This window comes from Xiphophorus maculatus, chromosome 11 (assembly GCF_002775205.1).
Source record: "Xiphophorus maculatus strain JP 163 A chromosome 11, X_maculatus-5.0-male, whole genome shotgun sequence".
NCBI lineage: Eukaryota > Metazoa > Chordata > Actinopteri > Cyprinodontiformes > Poeciliidae > Xiphophorus > Xiphophorus maculatus.
In genome coordinates, this window is record NC_036453.1 from 17,448,229 (window position 1) to 17,466,138 (window position 17,910).

The 17,910-nt window shown below is 37.4% G+C and overlaps 1 protein-coding gene across 3 annotated transcripts in view; it reads left to right on the forward strand.

Moving 5' to 3' along the window:
* The window catches only part of LOC102233667 (cell adhesion molecule 2), a 240,267-nt gene extending 223,412 nt beyond the window's left edge, over positions 1-16,855 (forward strand). For all 3 annotated transcript variants that reach the window (XM_023342313.1, XM_023342315.1, XM_023342314.1), the window contains 2 exons: positions 9,213-9,335; positions 10,688-16,855. In XM_023342313.1, the coding sequence (XP_023198081.1) occupies positions 9,213-9,335; positions 10,688-10,806 (242 nt within the window). In that variant the 3' untranslated portion in view covers positions 10,807-16,855. The remainder of the gene's footprint in view (positions 1-9,212; positions 9,336-10,687) is intronic.
* The last annotated feature ends 1,055 nt before the right edge of the window (positions 16,856-17,910 follow it).

A 17,910-nucleotide genomic window follows, 5' to 3' on the forward strand; every position in this document is an offset into this window, starting at 1 on the left:
CTCTTTTACACCTCTCTCTCTCTTGTAAACTGAGTCATGTCTTTGCAGCGTCTCTTAGTGTTTTACATGTACTTCTAGCCACCCTTTTCAGCCTTACTCTGTAAATGATAATATAATATTTTAGACTGCTGCAAAATAAATATACGGCATCTTTCAGAGCAACCTGTTCTGGTTTTCTCTTTAACTTTAAACTTGTTGAATAAATTATTAGTGCCACATTTAACTGTGAAATACTCATTTAATATTTCCTCTTCTCAAAAATTATATTTTTATGAAGAGCAGATAACTGTGCTTTGATTTCCTGTTAAATTGGTTGCATTTTTTCACATTTTTGTCTCTAGGTACATTGATAAATGTTGACCTTAAAAAAATATCCTACCCATTTTTCCATTTTTGGTGTGATTTCAGAGAAATGTGATACAAAGCACTTGACTGCCTTAGCATGTAATACCACACTGCAATTAAAGTTTAATCAAACTTGCTGGACATTTAACTAAATAAAGCTAAATGAGCTGCTAACATATAAAAACAATTTGGAACCTAATGGTGACAGCATGCTAAATGCTTTCAGTGAGAATGTTTGTGGCTACAGTTATACTACAGTCTGCAACACTACCAAGGCTTAGCAGTTCACATAAATTGACAAAGTCAGGTGAACGTTATTCAGAGTTACACCCGAGAGCCTCGGGTCCCTCCAGAGGATCTGCAGACATCCCACATTCTTAGCTGCGAGTATCTGACGATCAAACAACTTACACCTTCTGGTTGAAAAAATATAGCATCAATACAAAAGCCAGTCTGAGGCTTAACTGAAGACGTTAAGGGAAAGAAAATCAATATTATAACATTTTCTCTGACTGCTATTGGTTTATAACAGATAGATGGTAAAATATTTATTATTTTACTGTCTCTATTCTGCTCTGTTTTGAGTAGCCCGTTACCTTGGAAAACCATTCAGTGCCACCCTTTCAAAATGGAAGTGCTCTGATAGCAGACACAGCACTGATTGCTCATAAATACTTCACACAATCTTACTTAAAAAAAACACAACTGTTTCATTCTGTAGTAAATAATAATAGCATACAGACGTTTTCATAATGTTCCAACACATACTGCACCATTCCTGAGCCCACTTAAGTTTTAGGCTCATAGGAAAATTGCATTGTTTTTGGTGGAGTTACTGGCATTACACAACACAGTCCACCGACTGGGGTATAAAGAAATCCATAATCAGAATAAACGGAAATTAATCATTGATATGTACTATTGACGAGTTTCACCTTTGAACTGAATAACTGAAGGAAAAAAAAACAAAAATGATTCAGTGATGCTTTAGGTGCAGATGCTGCTGATGCTACAGATTTACTAGAGCTATTGCAGCTTCCTAAAAAAAAATTACAAGTCATAGCAGAATATATACGTATTATTATTTTAGTTGCCAGATAAAGTATTTGTTTGAAAGTTTCAAAGCTACTGTGTCGAACAGCATGCAGATAAATACAAAAACATTTTATTTTTTTAACAATTGTCAAACAATTTGGGGTTGCTGTAGGTGTTCCACAATTTGACACGATTAAACCAGTGAAGTTCTGGTTTAATCCTCCTCAGATCTTTTTTCTGCAGATTTCCAGGAATCTTTTTGATCATCTCATAAAAACATCAAGGGTTTCATATTTACAGAAAAGATTAAGATTTTTTCTTTCTTTTTCACATATTCAAAGGAAAGAAACAATCACAGTTCCCCCACAGCAAATTTATAACATCCTGTTAAAAGACACCTTTAAAGTATGACTGACTCACACCATAGACACAAGGGCACAAGTGCTGCTTTATTGATGGGAGCAACCAAAACCCATTCCTTTATATTGCTACATCTAAAAAGGAGAATGTAAAAAAAGCATCACCAGAGATAAGAAAGGGTGCCTGCAGGGAAGGAATTTTAATATTAAATAAATGTAAAGCCAATGATGGGAAGAGAGATGAAGTGACAAAGATGTGCTTTGTGTAAGACATACTAATATGATGGATTAATGAGTGCAGTGTCTGATAACTCCCCACTGCTCATATAAAAGATGAGTGCAGATGAAAGTCAGGGTAGAGGTTGGAGTCATTGAAATCACAGGAGACCTTGTGACTTTACTCGATGGCAAACATCTCCTGTGATATATGGAAGGTTCCTACTGAAAGAAGTGTTTGGTGTTTAAGAATCTGACGAAGACGTGTTTGATTTTGAGTATCCTGGTCATTTAAGAAGGACTCCCTGATGCTGTAGGTGTACAAAGTCAACCTTCTATCATCTGAAGAACATTTCCAGGATTAAAGGACTAACGCTCCAGCAAGATCTAGAGAAATCCATGCATGCATTTGTCTTTAGCCACATTGATTACTGTGATAGTGTGTTCACAGGACTGCCTAACAAGGCAATCACACAGCTGCAGCTGATCCAGAATACTGCTGCACTAAAACCAGGGAGACAGAGCACATCACTCCAGCTTTAAAGTCCTTCCACTGGCTCCCTGTAGCTCAGAAAATAGACTTTAAAATACTTCTCAGTTTATAAATCATTGAATGGCACAGCACCAAAATACATTGAAGAGAGCTTTGATGAACATGACTTTGAGACCAACTGTAGGAAATTGGGCGTCTACTTTTGATTTCAGTGTCTTTTTCTTTCCTAAAGCTTTAACTTTCTAGTTTAAACTATAATCTGATATAAATATTCACTATTAATAAAAGTGGTTTATTGTAAGCAATGCTACAATGGTTTTAATAATTTGAAGAAAAAAATTTACATTTTTGCAAAATGCAAAAAATGTTCTACCTGAGATTTGAACAGTCACACACTGCACAGAAAATACACCAAGTCCCCTCAGATAAGGTTCCCCCATTGAGAAAGTCCTGTGTGGATAATGTTTTAATCAACAATAAATTAAAAAAGAAAAGAAATAGCTGACTACCTAGTGGCTAGATTAATTTTTTATTACCTTAAAATGAACAACTATATTAATTATTAATCTCATTGTAAAAGCTCAATTTAAGTTCAAGCCATCACTTTTCTTAAACACACTAAAGCAGTTTAGCATTTTCGTCTGAGAATGAGAAGAATTATTGTGATGATTTAATAGGAACACCTTTGGTCCCATTTGACCCAGGAGTGGTTCATAGAAAATTTTAGCCCTTTTAATTTATTAAACAATCCAGACTCACACAGCAAGGAGGGTTCTATAAATATTAAAAGAAGAGTTTGCTCTGCCGCACTCTCATATTAAATCATACAGAGAGGGATGTATATACCCTTATTAAATAATAATATCTATGTGGGCCTTCAAAATGTATAACTGTGTATGGAATATCCTTTTTATCCCCCTCTTTCTTGGCTCAAAAAAATAATATTTTGTCCTCTTGTCCATCAGTTTTAGTTTCCAAACTGAATAAAGACACATTTCTATAACCAGTGCTTGTTTAGCAGCATTTTTGCGTGTTTCCCCAAATTCAAACCACACATAAAATTTAAAAAAGCAGCTTCTTGTTCTATGTTTTGCTTCGTTCAGAGGATGTGGACCCGTGGCTATTGAGAAAAAATTGCTTGCTGGAGCCGTGGATTCTGTTAGTTATAAATTATACCAAGATGCTAATGTTTTACCATGATGTATGTATGAAGTTCAGTGCTATGAAGCTTACCAGAAATGACCTGGGCTGTAAGCAAAACCCCAAGATTAATGTAAAAGAATAAAACATAATATTGACAGCATATGCTAAATTGTACATAAAGCAAAGAAGTTAAAAACATGACAATAAAAAATAAATATGGTCAGTTTTATTAAAATTCAGCTGTCAACACTTGAATCCTTGAAAATTCTAACGTTTTTATTAACACAACCTTTTTTTTAATGATTTGTTGAAGCATATCTGAAAAGAGGTGATATCCAAAGCACTGATTTAGACTCCCACAAAATATTTGTATTTCTTGACTTGGTTTTAAGTTATGAGTCAGTATTCTCTCTCTCTCCCGGTTTGTTTAGTGTTGGCAGGTCAAATATTTCAACTGCAGTTTATTCCATATCACAGTTTCCATCAGAATTTCCAGTGAAACCACAAAGGTCATTTTAAGGGGGCTTGCAGTAAATCCTGCTTGCCAATTATGCATTTGGCAAGTTGGATGAACATGTATCATTGCGGCAAAGCTGAGGTGGTGGGGTCATTTTAATGCTGGAAACGAAAACGAAAGTAAGGAAAATGTGGTTTAATCCCAACTCTAACCATCATTATACTACTGATCATGTGGTTGTAATAATCACCGTTTTACCATTTTAAATCTTTAACTTGTAAAAATAAAATTCAGTGCCGTCTCAAATAGTGCAATGCAGTGGTGAGAGCGCCTCATTGTGCAGTTCAATAATTTCAAGATTATGTTGTGGAGTTTTTCGAGAGGTATTGGAAAAAACTCACAATTTTTTGTGAAATGAACCTGACGATACATTAGTAGGTCACATTCTGTTTGAGACCGGGCCTCCAAAGGAGAAAGCTGTTCAGTTGTTTCTCATATTTCATCATCTTTTTTTCCCCCCAAAGTTTCTTGCCTTCTGCTAAAGTTGAAACTTATTCAACTTCTATCCCTGAAAGCGTTTTATCAGACAGAGCGACCTCCTGCGGAGCTGCTGAAGTTTTTACACAACTTATTCACATTTGTGAAGAACTCTTCAGAAAATCTCCAAGAAATTCATGAATGTGATTCTTTTGGCAGAGCTTCAAGCCCATGAGAATGAACAATCACTGATTTGTATGCAGATGAGAAAATATGTGGAATAGACCACATTTACAGCGATAAAAATCTAGTGTAACATTCCTATATTTTTGAAAATAATCAAAGCATCAATTGCATTACATACAATGATCAGGCAACCTAATGTAAAAAACAAAAGCCTTTCACTTCAAAAAGAATATCTGGGGATCAAACAGTCGGCCAGAGGATCAGCAGTCAAGGGAGTGTGTGTTTAATGTTTAACAATACACACATATACAGGGAGAAGCCTGACAGAAAGAGAATAAAAGACAAAACTGCGTGTGTAACTAAACGCCTCTGTCCTCGTCCTGCTGGGTCCTGCCAGGGGGAAATTCCTCTACTCTCTGCTCCACCAACCAAGAAGAACCGCAGCACAGTGAAGCTATGCTGCTCACGTCCGTGTCTATGAGCGTGTGTGTCGGTCTGTATGACTTTGTGTTTGTCCACTCGGAGGCGGCGAAGTGTGACGGCCTGGTCACTCAGACCGTGGAGACTTATGAAGCGAGAGCAAGCCAGCTGTTCAATTTGGCCTCATGGGCAGACAGAATGAAAAGTGGAATGCTGAAGAGAAATGGTCAACATACGACGTGTGCTGTATGGATAAGTCCTCTCTCTGTATCTACTATTTTCTCGTCAGGCAGACGAGAAAATAGCTGCCAGAAAGTATCATGTACTTTCAGGAACACATGCAAAATCTTGGGGGTATTTAAAGGATGCCATTACTCCTGCAAAGAACAGCTTAGTGAATGTCACTGTAATCTTTTAGGTGTTATGGATCAAAACAAATAATACAGTCTCACCGCAGAACAGCTGTCCCTGTCACATTTTTTTTTTCCAAAGGTTTAGAAAGAAGAGGTCTTTCTCTAAAGCTGTTAGTGTCAAATTTCACACCTTAAAAAAACTAAATAATTCTTTTTTAGAAATGTGACAGAAGAGTGTGTCTCATCCCTCAATGGATCAGTTTTTCTTCCTGGGAAAACATGCTCCTGGATGTTGGACCGCGGCCCCAGCAGACTGTCAAACCTCACATTCAGGAGGAGCGGTGTGGTTTTTGTCCTGACCGTTCCAGTCATGTCTGTGTATCTATGGTTCTCGCTTTTTTTGTAAGTGCGACATTGCCAGGGATGAGAGACTGCTCCTCTAAATCCGGTATTGATACTTAACCCTGTAAAGCCCACACCATGAAATAACTGACAGAAAATTCCAATTCTTTGAAACTGGAGCCTTTATTGGTCCCTCTGAACAAACAAAAAAAAAATTTTCAAATATCATTTTCCATATATGAGTTTCATTTTGTATCATATTTGATACATCGGGTCACAATGCTCAAAGATTATTTTTTCTTGAACAAACAAAAACATAATAAAACACAAATAAGTTAGATAAATTGTTAATTCCAAACATAAAAAGTACTACAACAATGCAGCAATAACAAATCCACCAATGGAACTGGCAGGGTGGCAGTCTCGAGAACATAACATTTCAATTATTTTCTAGACATATTGTGGCTCACAACCTTTTTATTTTGCATTATGATAGGCTTGGAAACAGTTTCTGCCCTTCTTCAAAGATGCACTCTGCATTTCTTACAGAACACATGGGCAAAGTGGCCCACACAGTGCTTGCATGTCTGTCGGGTTCCCCATGTTGGGAAATTATTGAGGCCATCCTTTCTCACATCAGGGGGCAACTCAGTGGTTTTCCTCCTCCTAGGAGGGGTTGGCGTTGCTTCCGGAGAGGACAAAGGACTGCCACACTTTTTGACCTTTGGTGCACTTGTGAGGGCAGTGGCAACAGAGGCCTGAAACCTTCGCAGGGGCAAGTGTTTCTGCCTGGGATGCAGTTTCTCCAGGTTTCTTCTGTAGCGGATCCATGCATTGATTACTGCCACTGTGATGGTGTGCCACCAAATGTAGATGTACCATCTTCGAGATCTGAAGCTGAACTTGTACAGTGCAGAAAGCATATCAAGAAGGTCAATGCCTCCCATGAACCTGTTGTAAGTGTCAACAATGGCCGGTCTGGGAACCATTATGTGGGTTTTGGCTTTTCAATCCCAACGCTTCACACTGCCCAGTGGTTCAACACCAACAAAAGAAGAGAGCAGGTTCACAGCTTTGTTGTCATACCATCTCACAATGATGTTGTTTTCCTGGTTTACTCTGAAATCCAGTGACCCTCTTCCGTTTTTCTTCAGTTCTTTCTCATCCATCAGTTGGCAATTCTTCACCCTGTTCATTCGGACTGTGCCTATGTAGTAGATTCCTCTTTGTTTCAAGTGCTCTACCAATGGAACTGACATAAAGAAATTGTCAGCAAAAACTTTGTGATTCTTTCCTGCTGGAAGGGTTGAGGTCATTTTCAGGACAACATCTCCTGTAGCACCAACATCAGATTTCTCTTGGTCAAGATTTCCTGCCCTTTGGCACACATCAAAGTCATATAGATAGCCACTTTGCCCACCACGTCCCCACATCTTGAACCCCCACTTGTGAGGTTTTCCTGGCATGTAGCACCGTAGATGTGATTTTCCTTTGAAAGGCACCATGATTTCGTCAACAGTGTGACATTCTTCAGGTGGTCATCATCGCCGCTATCTGGGTGTTCCTCAATCCTTGCAGGAGTCCATTCCTCATCCTCATCCTCCCCTAGCTGCTCAATGTCACTTGAATTCCCACCCATAATCATATTCAGAATATCTTCAACAGTGTATGTCTTTGCCATCTAAAAAAAACACAGGCACAAAAAAGAGTGTTTATTTTATCTTTGAATTGGTCAGTTTTCATTGAAAATAAGCAAAAGGTGCAAGTTGCATATCTATTTTTAAGCTATAAATGTACCAAAATTATGAACATGCAAACATGTCATTAGTTTATATGAAAAAAGACTGTACATTGCTTGACATGATGTAAAATACACGAAGTACAATAAAAGACAATTGACTGATTTTTCGAGTTAACTGACCCACTGTATCAAATTTGATACATCACTTTTCAACACGGTTTTACAAATAAATTATGATAAAATACTAAGTAATTTTACATTGCATCAACTCAGTAAGTGTTCCTATTGATAGTTCACCCCAAAACAATTTTTTTTTCTTACCTTAACCTTCTAAAATTGGCAAAGTTTTCCTGCTGAAAACGCATGTGTCCCAGTCCTTTGCCATGGCAGTCTTGTAGTATCAGTGGAAAGGCCTCTGGCGAGAAAGTTACTACCCCCTGTTGGATTATCAGTGCACTACATGTGTCTAATTGTATACATCGGGTTTTTTAGGGAAAAAAATGTCACACTGCTAATTTGGAGGTCTCAAAAACTCATGTATCATATATGATACGTTTGGCGTTATAGGGTTAAGCACCTGAAGTGGTCCTTCAGGATCATGAGACAGTACAAGTATTTTGGTGTCTTGTTCCTGGGTGATTTTAGGATGTCTCGGGAGATGTATAGACAAGTTGGGACTTCTTCTGTAGTTATCCAAAGACTGCTCCAGTCTGTCATGGTGAAGAAAGAGCTGAACTAAGCTGAAAGGAAACCTTTCGATCGAGCAGAATGTCAACATTTATACGTTCATTTTTATCATGACTGAAAAGCAAAATCGTGAGTTTAGAGGCTGAAAGCTCCGAGTTGTGTCTCCTGCTTCTCCACATCAACAGTGGGTGCTCTCCCAGACCCAGGCTTATAACGGGATTGAAGAAACTAGATTTTGTGTAAAAAGCAGTCAGAAATGATAATGTGAGTAACCTCTTGTTAAGAAACAGAAAAAAAAAACATTTATGGGTTTTTGCATTGGGCAAAGCAGGAAGATTATTCCTTTTTTTTATAACTTTTTTTTTTTTTCTGTCATTCTGCTGCTTTCCAGCAGCTGGGGACCTGTAGCAACTCTCTGACATCTAATTCTTTCCCTAACATTAATTCCCTCTCTCCAAGAACTGAAGAAAAGATTGATCTTCCCTACTTTTTGTATGTAATGATTTATTTACTGTGTAACATTTTTTTCTCTGCTGTTGCCCTGATTTGCATGCTGAGTACCCCTGCAACTCAGTAGGGGAGGTGCTAAATAATTTACATCTTTAAACCAAGTCCCTTATACATTCTCTTTTTTTTATTCATTTTGCCCGATGACTGTCATCGCAGTCTTATTCTTCTTGTGTCAGTGTGTTGTCCATCTCTCGTCTTCTCCGTTTTATTATTCTCAGAGAGTTTTCACAGGCTCTCTGCTCTGAATGCATGAAGTGTAAGAGGGAAGGAATGACAGCAGCTAAGAACAACCGTTAAAGCAGGAACAAACTGGAAATAATCTTCTTTCTTCTCTTTGCTCTCTGGTTTGTGCTGTCTGTCTTTTGTTGTTCCCCTGCGCTCACTCCTTCACCTCACTAACCAACACCTTGATTGTCTCTCTTTGTTTCTTTCTCCCCTGTCTCCTCAGATCCCAACGCGCTGGGGCAGCACGGCACCGACCATGCCTTGATTGGAGGAGTGGTGGCTGTAGTGGTCTTTGTCACCTTGTGTTTAATCATTGTTCTGGGAAGATACCTGGCCAGGCATAAAGGTAAAACCACAATGGGCCAGACCTCAAGGCCCACTGAATCAGTGGCGCATGCTCTACTTGTCAAATATTAGTCTGCAGCTCTTCTTTCTTTTCAAAGTTACCACTGGATTAGGATAGAATGTGTTTTTCACACTTGGGAAATGTTATGTAAATGACTTTGATTTGAGCTGAATGTTTCTACATTTAGTCGCCTTGTAATTGAATGCGAAAAAGTTTTATATTTAATTGCGATTTTATGCAAAAGATAAAATACTGAAATGGATGTAAAATGATATATTGTTCTTTAAAACTTTTCAAAAATTTTAAATCTTAAAAGTGTGACTTGGATTTTTATGTAGCCCGTCCTATCGGAAACTCTTCAATGGTTAGTCTAATCACTTTAGACTACATTGAGTCATTCACACACAGATGGTGGCAAGCTACTACACTGTAGCCACAGCTTCCCTGGGGCAGTTTGACAGAGGCGAGGCTGCCACCAGGCCCTCTGACCACCACCAGCAAGTAAGGTGGTTGAAGTGTCTAGTCAAAGGACACAACGACTGAAACAGACAAAGTAGGGGGTTGAACTGGCAACCTTCCAGTTATAAGACGGATTCCTATTACAGTTGCCACGCTGATCCAAATAAATGTATTCCAGAACAACCAACATTCTTCAGAGGTTACCAAATTAGTAAATAGTGAACATTAGTACATTTACTAGGCACTGTAAGTCAACATATGTCTTTTTTGTGTGTGTCAATGAATAACAATAAGCTTAAAAAGGAGTAATAACATGTAGATGGTCTACAGTACATGTTATTACTAATTAGTATTAATTAATCCCAAATTTGAAATTCATCCAAAATTGAGCCAGCAATTAAACATAATAATGCATAACAAATAAATCAATTACGATACTTTTATATTGCATTCATTTTTATATTGCATTAATAAGACAAATGTAAATAATTACTTTTTTTTTTTCAACTTCCTCTAAAAAGAATTTCATTTGGAGCACACGTGCAAACTCGGTTAAAAGAAATCACACTTATCTAAAATGTAAAGGTGATGGTCAGAATTCAGCAGCTATGCTAAAACATTTGGTCCTGATCGCAGCTTCGCTGTATTTTAAGTCTCGCCAGTCTGACAATGGCCTGCGTGTTTGTTGATGCTTTTGGGTTGTGTCTGCAGAGGGCTTTACTCACATTTACCACACTATCCCAGCTTCTCATCACTCTGTCTATGAATAATGTAGCATCACTGATGTTGTCTTCAGATGTGCGGTCTGCCCCAGGCAGCCAACGCCATGCAGGGCTGCTCAGTATTTGTTTTCCTTGAGATGGGTTTGTTTTTTTTCTCCCCGACTTCTGCAGGAACATACTTGACGAACGAAGCCAAAGGAGCGGACGACGCGCCTGATGCCGACACAGCCATCATCAACGCCGAAGGCAACCACGCACACGCAGAAGAAAAGAAGGAATACTTCATTTAGACTGCCTAGGGAGCTGTGCTGCTCTCTACCTTTTCTTTCAGTCCCTCTATTTCTTATAGTCTCTCTCTCTGTCCCCCACTTTCGTCTTCACCTGTGGCCACTGCCCCCTTTGAGTCAACACAGCCCGCAGGCAGAGATGTTCCCCGAGCTTTTTAGTATTATTATGTCCTCTGGTTCAGCATTTTCCCGTATTACATTTTTACCGTTTTTTTTTTCCTTTTTGGGAGATTTTTTTTTTTTTATCTTCCACATGCAGTTTGATGCTGCTCCTGAAGCTCTACTCATTCTCACGTTTTTGCTCGTCTAGTGACACGAACTCCTGGAAATCTATATCTCTGCCATGACCTCTTGTTCACCCGTTTTCCTGTTCCCCACCAAGCAGACACGCTGCCACACGTTGTATCTCATGCCCCCCTCACATATCTCACGTCAACACGGTGCCTAAAAATACAGACGCCATCGAACTTCTTTCAATGCCTTCATGTGTCGCCTGTCAGTAGCAATGTAAATGCTATATGTAGCCCATTTCATTGCTTAGTTCACAGCTTTTAATTATACTTTGCGTCCTTTTTTATTTGAATGATCTGTGCTGTTTACGCCTTATACGTGTCTATCACACTGAATATGGTAATTTTAGATGAACCACTGCGCCCGACCTCCCCATCCCCTCTAAATAAACTTGTAATTAAGCAGTGGACCCTTGTAAGATAAGACGAAGGTTTTGTGTAACACTGTAGCAAGGTCCGTCAGATAAGTGTATAATATGATTTTCACTATTAGGGTAGGAGAAATAAAGGGTAGTGCAGTGTTGTTTAGAGCAAAGACCCACCAAAAATATTTGAAGGAGTAGATGAGGCTATTTGCTAAATCTGCTGTCCCAGTGTACTTTACTCTGTACATCCCTGCACCATGCAGACAGCAGTTTAGTGAAACATTTTAAACCCTATCGGGACAGCTTACAGTAGTCTGTGTTTTACATTAATGGTTCAGATGTACAGAAAGAAATCTCCGCGTCTCAAAATCTGTAAAAAATGTATTGAAATTCTTTCTAACTTTTCACATTTTAATAATTTACTTTCTGCTCATAGCATAATAAAGTCATTTTGCAGCTTAAAGGCCTCATGAAATATACAATGAACAATTTAAAGTTTCTGTAAAAGCAAAATAAAACCGTAGCAGTGTGTCTTGGTGTTTTCCTTTTTAGAGAGCTAAAAAGGATAACACCTCAAATCTATAGTTTGAGGTGTTGGGGCATCAATACCTCAAACTATTGATGCCCCAATAGTTTCATAAAGGTTTCAATTCAAATATTCACATCATCAGGGTAGAGGTATTGGTGATCAAACACTGTCTTTTGGCTAAAAGATGGCTACTAGTTTGCTAGATTCAAAGATTGTACTGTAAAGTTTATCAAAAACAAAAAGACAGCAGCCTTTCACTTGTAAATAATAAATCCTGTAATATAGGAGACAATGAGTTGCAGGAAAAAGCAGTAATGCTTCCATCTTCATGCACGCCCATTACTTGCTTCGTCACTCTGTCAGTGAGGTCAGCTGGCCTTGTAGCTTATCCTCTAAAACAAGCGTTCTTTTGCTCATATTCTTCAAATTTATCCTTGTGGAAAACTGAAGAACATTATCAGTTCTTAGTAGGTAACAGATAATGAAGTTTGGACTGCCACTGTACAAGTTATGTTTCACTAGGTTTTGAAGAGCAAACTTAAACTGCATTAGTCAGTCTTTTTATTTCCCATTTAGTCAGTCACGGTGCCATTCCATGAGGTCTTAAAGTAAAAAAAATTAAATTGGGGAGAAATGTTGAGAGTGCTGGCTAATAGATCTGCTTGGGTCCCATTTCCAAAAATGTAAAAACTGGAGGCAAACAGAAAAGCACAAAATTTGACAGAATGAGTTACTGTGTTCCTTTGCCAACAACTAAATTGCCTTGGGAACGGTTATTTTAATCTAAAAGGTAATGGAAAGATGAAAGTGCATCTTTTTGAAAATGTAAGTTAAGTATTTTTTTTATATTAAAAAAATCTAATATTGTTGGTTTAAACTGTATCCCACTCCCTGTTATATATTGTGTCTGCTAAAATGTGGTTGACTGTAAAAAAAAAAAAAAAAAAAATTGCTGTTAAATTCTGGACTCATGTATTCCTTCAAATGTATATTTGCCACTATTATTTTCATTTCTAAGAAGACTTTTAAAATAATTCTGTTTTGTTTTTGTACAAAGCATGTACATAATGTGTAAGAACACTTTGGTACTACACATTAGCATGATTTTTGTTCTTTTTTTAACTTTTAATTTATTTAAACTAAAGTTATTGACCAGAGAATCACAGCAGAAGTACATTAAACTTAACTTGTTTTGGCACTGCAGGTCTGAAGAATAAAATATTACAATAACAATCAAGTTTAATGATAAGTCATATAAATATTGGCACAAATTGATGTTAAAAAGGCTATTTATATGTAATAACAAAAGAAAATATGTAATTGCCTATAAACCCATTGCCCAAAATGAAAACTACAACATTTTTCAAGAGGAATCAGCTAAAATGTTACCTTTACGTTGAAGGCAAAGAATAATGATACTCATGGACCACTTTATTAGGTATACTTGTTAATTTAGTTAACACAAATACCGCATACATCACATGGCAAAACTTCTAAACACTTAGATGCCTTTACGTTGTGAAGACGTCTTTTTGAAATTCAAACCTAGCATCAGAATGAGCAAGAAAATGTTTATTAGTTTGAACGTGGGTTGGTTGCTGGTGTTAGATAGGCAGGTCTAAGTACTTTAGAAATTGTTGACCTACAGAGATTGTCATACTCAACTTGCTCAATATTTTGAAAATGATTTGCAAATAGTATCATCTGTGTGAAAAAAGATCTCGTTGATATCAGTGCTTAGAAATGAATGGACAGACTAATTTGCTATAGTAGAAAGGCAAAGGTTGCCCAAATAACCACCCATCACAATAAAGGAATGCACAATAATATCTCTGAACACTCAACATGTTGAGCTTCAGACTTTGAACAGATGGGCTACAGCAGCAGAATCCCACACTGGGTGCCACTCCCATCAGCTAAGAGCTCAAAACTGAGGCTAGAAATCACAGCTTCACCAAAATTGGACAATGGGAGATTGGATTGCCTGGTCCAGTGAATCTCAATTTCAATTGTAATATTGAGATGGTAGGATCAGAATTGCATCAAACAACATGAAAACCATAGACCTATTCTGCCTTGCATCAACAGTTCCGACTGCTGCTGGCATAATGTTATGGGGATACGTTTTCTTTTCATCCATCAATTCTGTTTTTGTATTGTTTTAAAGGAATTTGGCTGGCTTAGTCTCCTGTAAAAGTGTGATAAAACCAACAGCAGTAATCTACTTGGATGAAACAAATTATTACCAAGGGCAATAAAAAAATAGGCCCTGCTGTCTCCAGTTTCATGGCCAGTTAACAACTTTATGCAAACATAGTTGAATGGCAAACTGTCTCGCTCTGTGCGGCAATGTTGGACTTCATAACTGGAGAGAATCACATGTTAGAAATCCTTAGATCAATATCAGCATAATATTTTCTTGTCACAGTGTATGTAGGGATAAATATTTTTTTAGGTATTGTTAATTACCACAATTTTCCACGTTTGTGCACTTCAACTTTCACCACGCTGTTAACAGATTTAACTTTGATTTAAAAAGCTCTTGCGGTTATCTGCCACTTTTTTGCAGAGGAAATCATTTAGATATAATACTCACATTTTCTGTTGCATTTCATCTGTGTCTTAGAAATGAGAAAAGTTAGGACATGATATTTAACAAAAGGTCTGCAGTGATGAGTTGGTGTTGGCATTGGAAGAGAAAAGGTGCCATTTACTGAATTATGCACTCTGGCCTTTACAATTTGATGGATATTTCTTAGTAAATGTTAAAATGTGTGTGTGTGTGTGTGTGTTTTCTTTTCTTTAGAAACCAACTGTAAATATTTGGTTTGAAATGAAAGTATTGAGTTGATTTATTGCAATGGCTTTTTATAATCAATAGACCAAACTTAAATCTTGTTCAAATTTGTTTTGATGTTTTTTTTATTTTTTCTAACAGCTTAGCTCATGCCACCATTCACTCCTTTATTATACAGATCCAATTGTAGCTGTTCCTTTTTTTAATTTCTTCTTCATTTTTTTATGTTTAATGTTAGTGGACGAAACTAAGCTTTAAAAAAAACGAATTATCCATTTCTTATTGGTTTGGTAAACAAGATTTTGGGCTTAAAACTCCATTATTAAAATCACAAACTTGTACAATTGCAATGCCATGTTCTATAAGTGGCAGGCTATTTTTTTTCATTTTTGGTTCTCCAATTTCCTTTATAGCAACCCTGTTTTCTTCTGCTGAAGGTGTGCTTGGTGCGGGTGAGGTTGTGCGTTTATGCAGATTAAGCAGCACAATCCTGGCTGCAATTTTGGCAGGAAATTGCTCGCAATTGTATGACCAATTTTCACGTTGGCTGGGACATCTACACACCAGGGCAAATTTGCAAAAAACACCCTTTTTACCTCTTTTGCTACAGGTCATGTTGTCTATAGCCTGCACAGATTTACAGGCAGGTACAAAAAGGCTGTTTGCCTGGAGTTAAAGAATTAGATGAGTTATCCCAGCATTATTTTATCTACCAGTTGAGAATTATCTGTCAAATAATCAAACCCGGAGCAGAACAATGTTTGTCTGTTTCTGTGTGGGTTTGTAAAATACACCAGAAAAGAACAAGTTACTCTCTATTAAATAGCAGATGCAGAATTGTGTTTTGTAAAGACAACTCAGCCTGAAAAACTGGACATTATGATAAATGAGCTAGCTCTTTATTATTTATCTGCATCCGCTTCCTGCCTACCTGCTTCTTTTATACGTTGGATGAAAGCTAATGTGTTTTTAAAGGGTAATTTGGCTTTTTTGAAGAGATGTTTGTGGATTTTACTATCTGTAATAGCCCCCATACCTGCACCAGATAGATGTTGTTGGCAGTTTTAATGGAAGCAAACAAGTTTTCAGAGCAATGGAAGGACAACATTTAGTCACACAGTATGTTTTAGCTATTTAAGATCACCCAAAATAATTTTTTTTCATATTAGTAAGATACAGTCCTTTATCAGTGCATACTAATTAGATGTAATTTCACAGTATCGTCTCTATTTTATCAGCCAAACAGCTTTCCTGTTGCAACACTGACGTTATATTGGTGCAATCATTACTAATTGCTAAACTAACGGTGTGTCCAACAGACAAGAGCATGTTCAGTGTGAGGTCATATAAATTGGTCTAATTGGTTAAAATTTTAAGTTTTAATTTTAACTAAACTTTTAGCAGAACACCACAAGACAGACGTCTGTCTGCTGCAGGTAGGGGAACTAGCACTAAATAATTTCACAGAACGACACATATGAAAATCTGAACTTTCCCTTTAAAAATATTGCATTGTTACTGGAGCAAACCCAATCACATTCTCTTTCTCAAAGTCCCCACCATTATGTGGATTCGACTCGGAAGCAGCATATTGAATGTTCATATTAATCAAAAATGTTATCAAGTCAATCTGTTCTGGCTTAGAATCCGCTTTTTTGACTCTGGTTTTAAATAATTCAGGATTTTGTTTTGACACAGTTTCCATGCCCTCTCTGGCTCTCCACATGCTTTTGCTGTACAGTTTACCTTCAGTCCAGCTCCTTGTTCCTCCTGAAATATCAATGCAGACATCAGTCAGCCCAGTTTCTATATTGCCGCATTGATCACGTGTGACACAATCGCATGTAGTGATGTGCTGTTATTATTTGTATCAGTTTTGTTTCTTTTGCATCTCAGGAATATATTTCATTTAGGATTTCTTTTCTTTTTTTCTTTCTTTTTTTGGTGGTTTCCTGTTTTAAAATGGGGACATGTGAGCACTTATCACTCTACTCGTCCCTGTATGCTGACACCATGTATTTGTTTAAGATTACCACGATGTTAATAAAATTATTCAGTGATTCTTCAGTAATTCTGTCACCTTGCTGTCATTGAAAACATTTGCATTAGTCTTTTTGATAACATTTGTTAAAGTCACAATTTACCACTTAAAGTACTTGGAGGTTTTATTGATAAAGGAAAGAAGCTCTGATGGTGCACTGCAGCCATTTATACTTTGGAAACATTTGAATTGTCCTCATGAGGAGTCCTGCATGCATGCACACACAGACAGACACACATCTATCCCCAGGAACACTCCAGCAAAAACACCAACACATGCACAGAAGCGTGCTCATATTTTTTATTCAGAGGAATAATTCATGCTGTGTTTCAACTGCATGTCTGGGCTCTGTGGCCCCGATGTGTTGGCGTTCGGTTTACCATGTGCAGTCTTTAGATGACTTGGGAGTGTCTTGCTGTATTTGTTGACTGTCTACACAATAATACTCCTGTGAAAACAGCTTTACCTGAAACAAGCAGAATATAAAGGTACTTAAACGGTCTCAGGAAATTAAGCGTGTACAGGAAAAGAACGAAAGTCAGCGAGGCTGAAAGCATTCGTTGTGGGCTCTGTTAGATTAACAGTGAAAATAAGCGTACAGTTGTTTTCACTTACAATTACATACAAACTAAACTGTATAAAATTAGGCAGCACTGTTGCCTTGCAGCAAGAAGGTCCCAGGTTCGAATCCCCCAGGGTTTCTCTGTCTGTTCTCCAAGTTCACGTTCTCTCCGACTTCCTCCCAAACTGCAAAAAACATGACTGTCAGGTTAATTGGTGCCTCTAAATTGTCCTTAGGTGTGAAAGTGTGAGAACCATTTATAGTTGCCTATCAATAAATTAGACTATCACTGAAGTTTGAGTTTAATTGATTTTCGTAGTCCAATTGAAAAAAGGAACAAATTCACAGATTCTTTAATTCAGAAGAACATTTCTATTCAATGCTTGATATAATAGAGAAAAATGAAACTTGCATTTTGGCACCATTCCTTCAGAGTTAGATATTAGAAAATGTTTAACACCAGATTAATATGTTGCAATGAAGTAACCACTTTAAATCCATTACTCTTGGTCAGATTCACTTT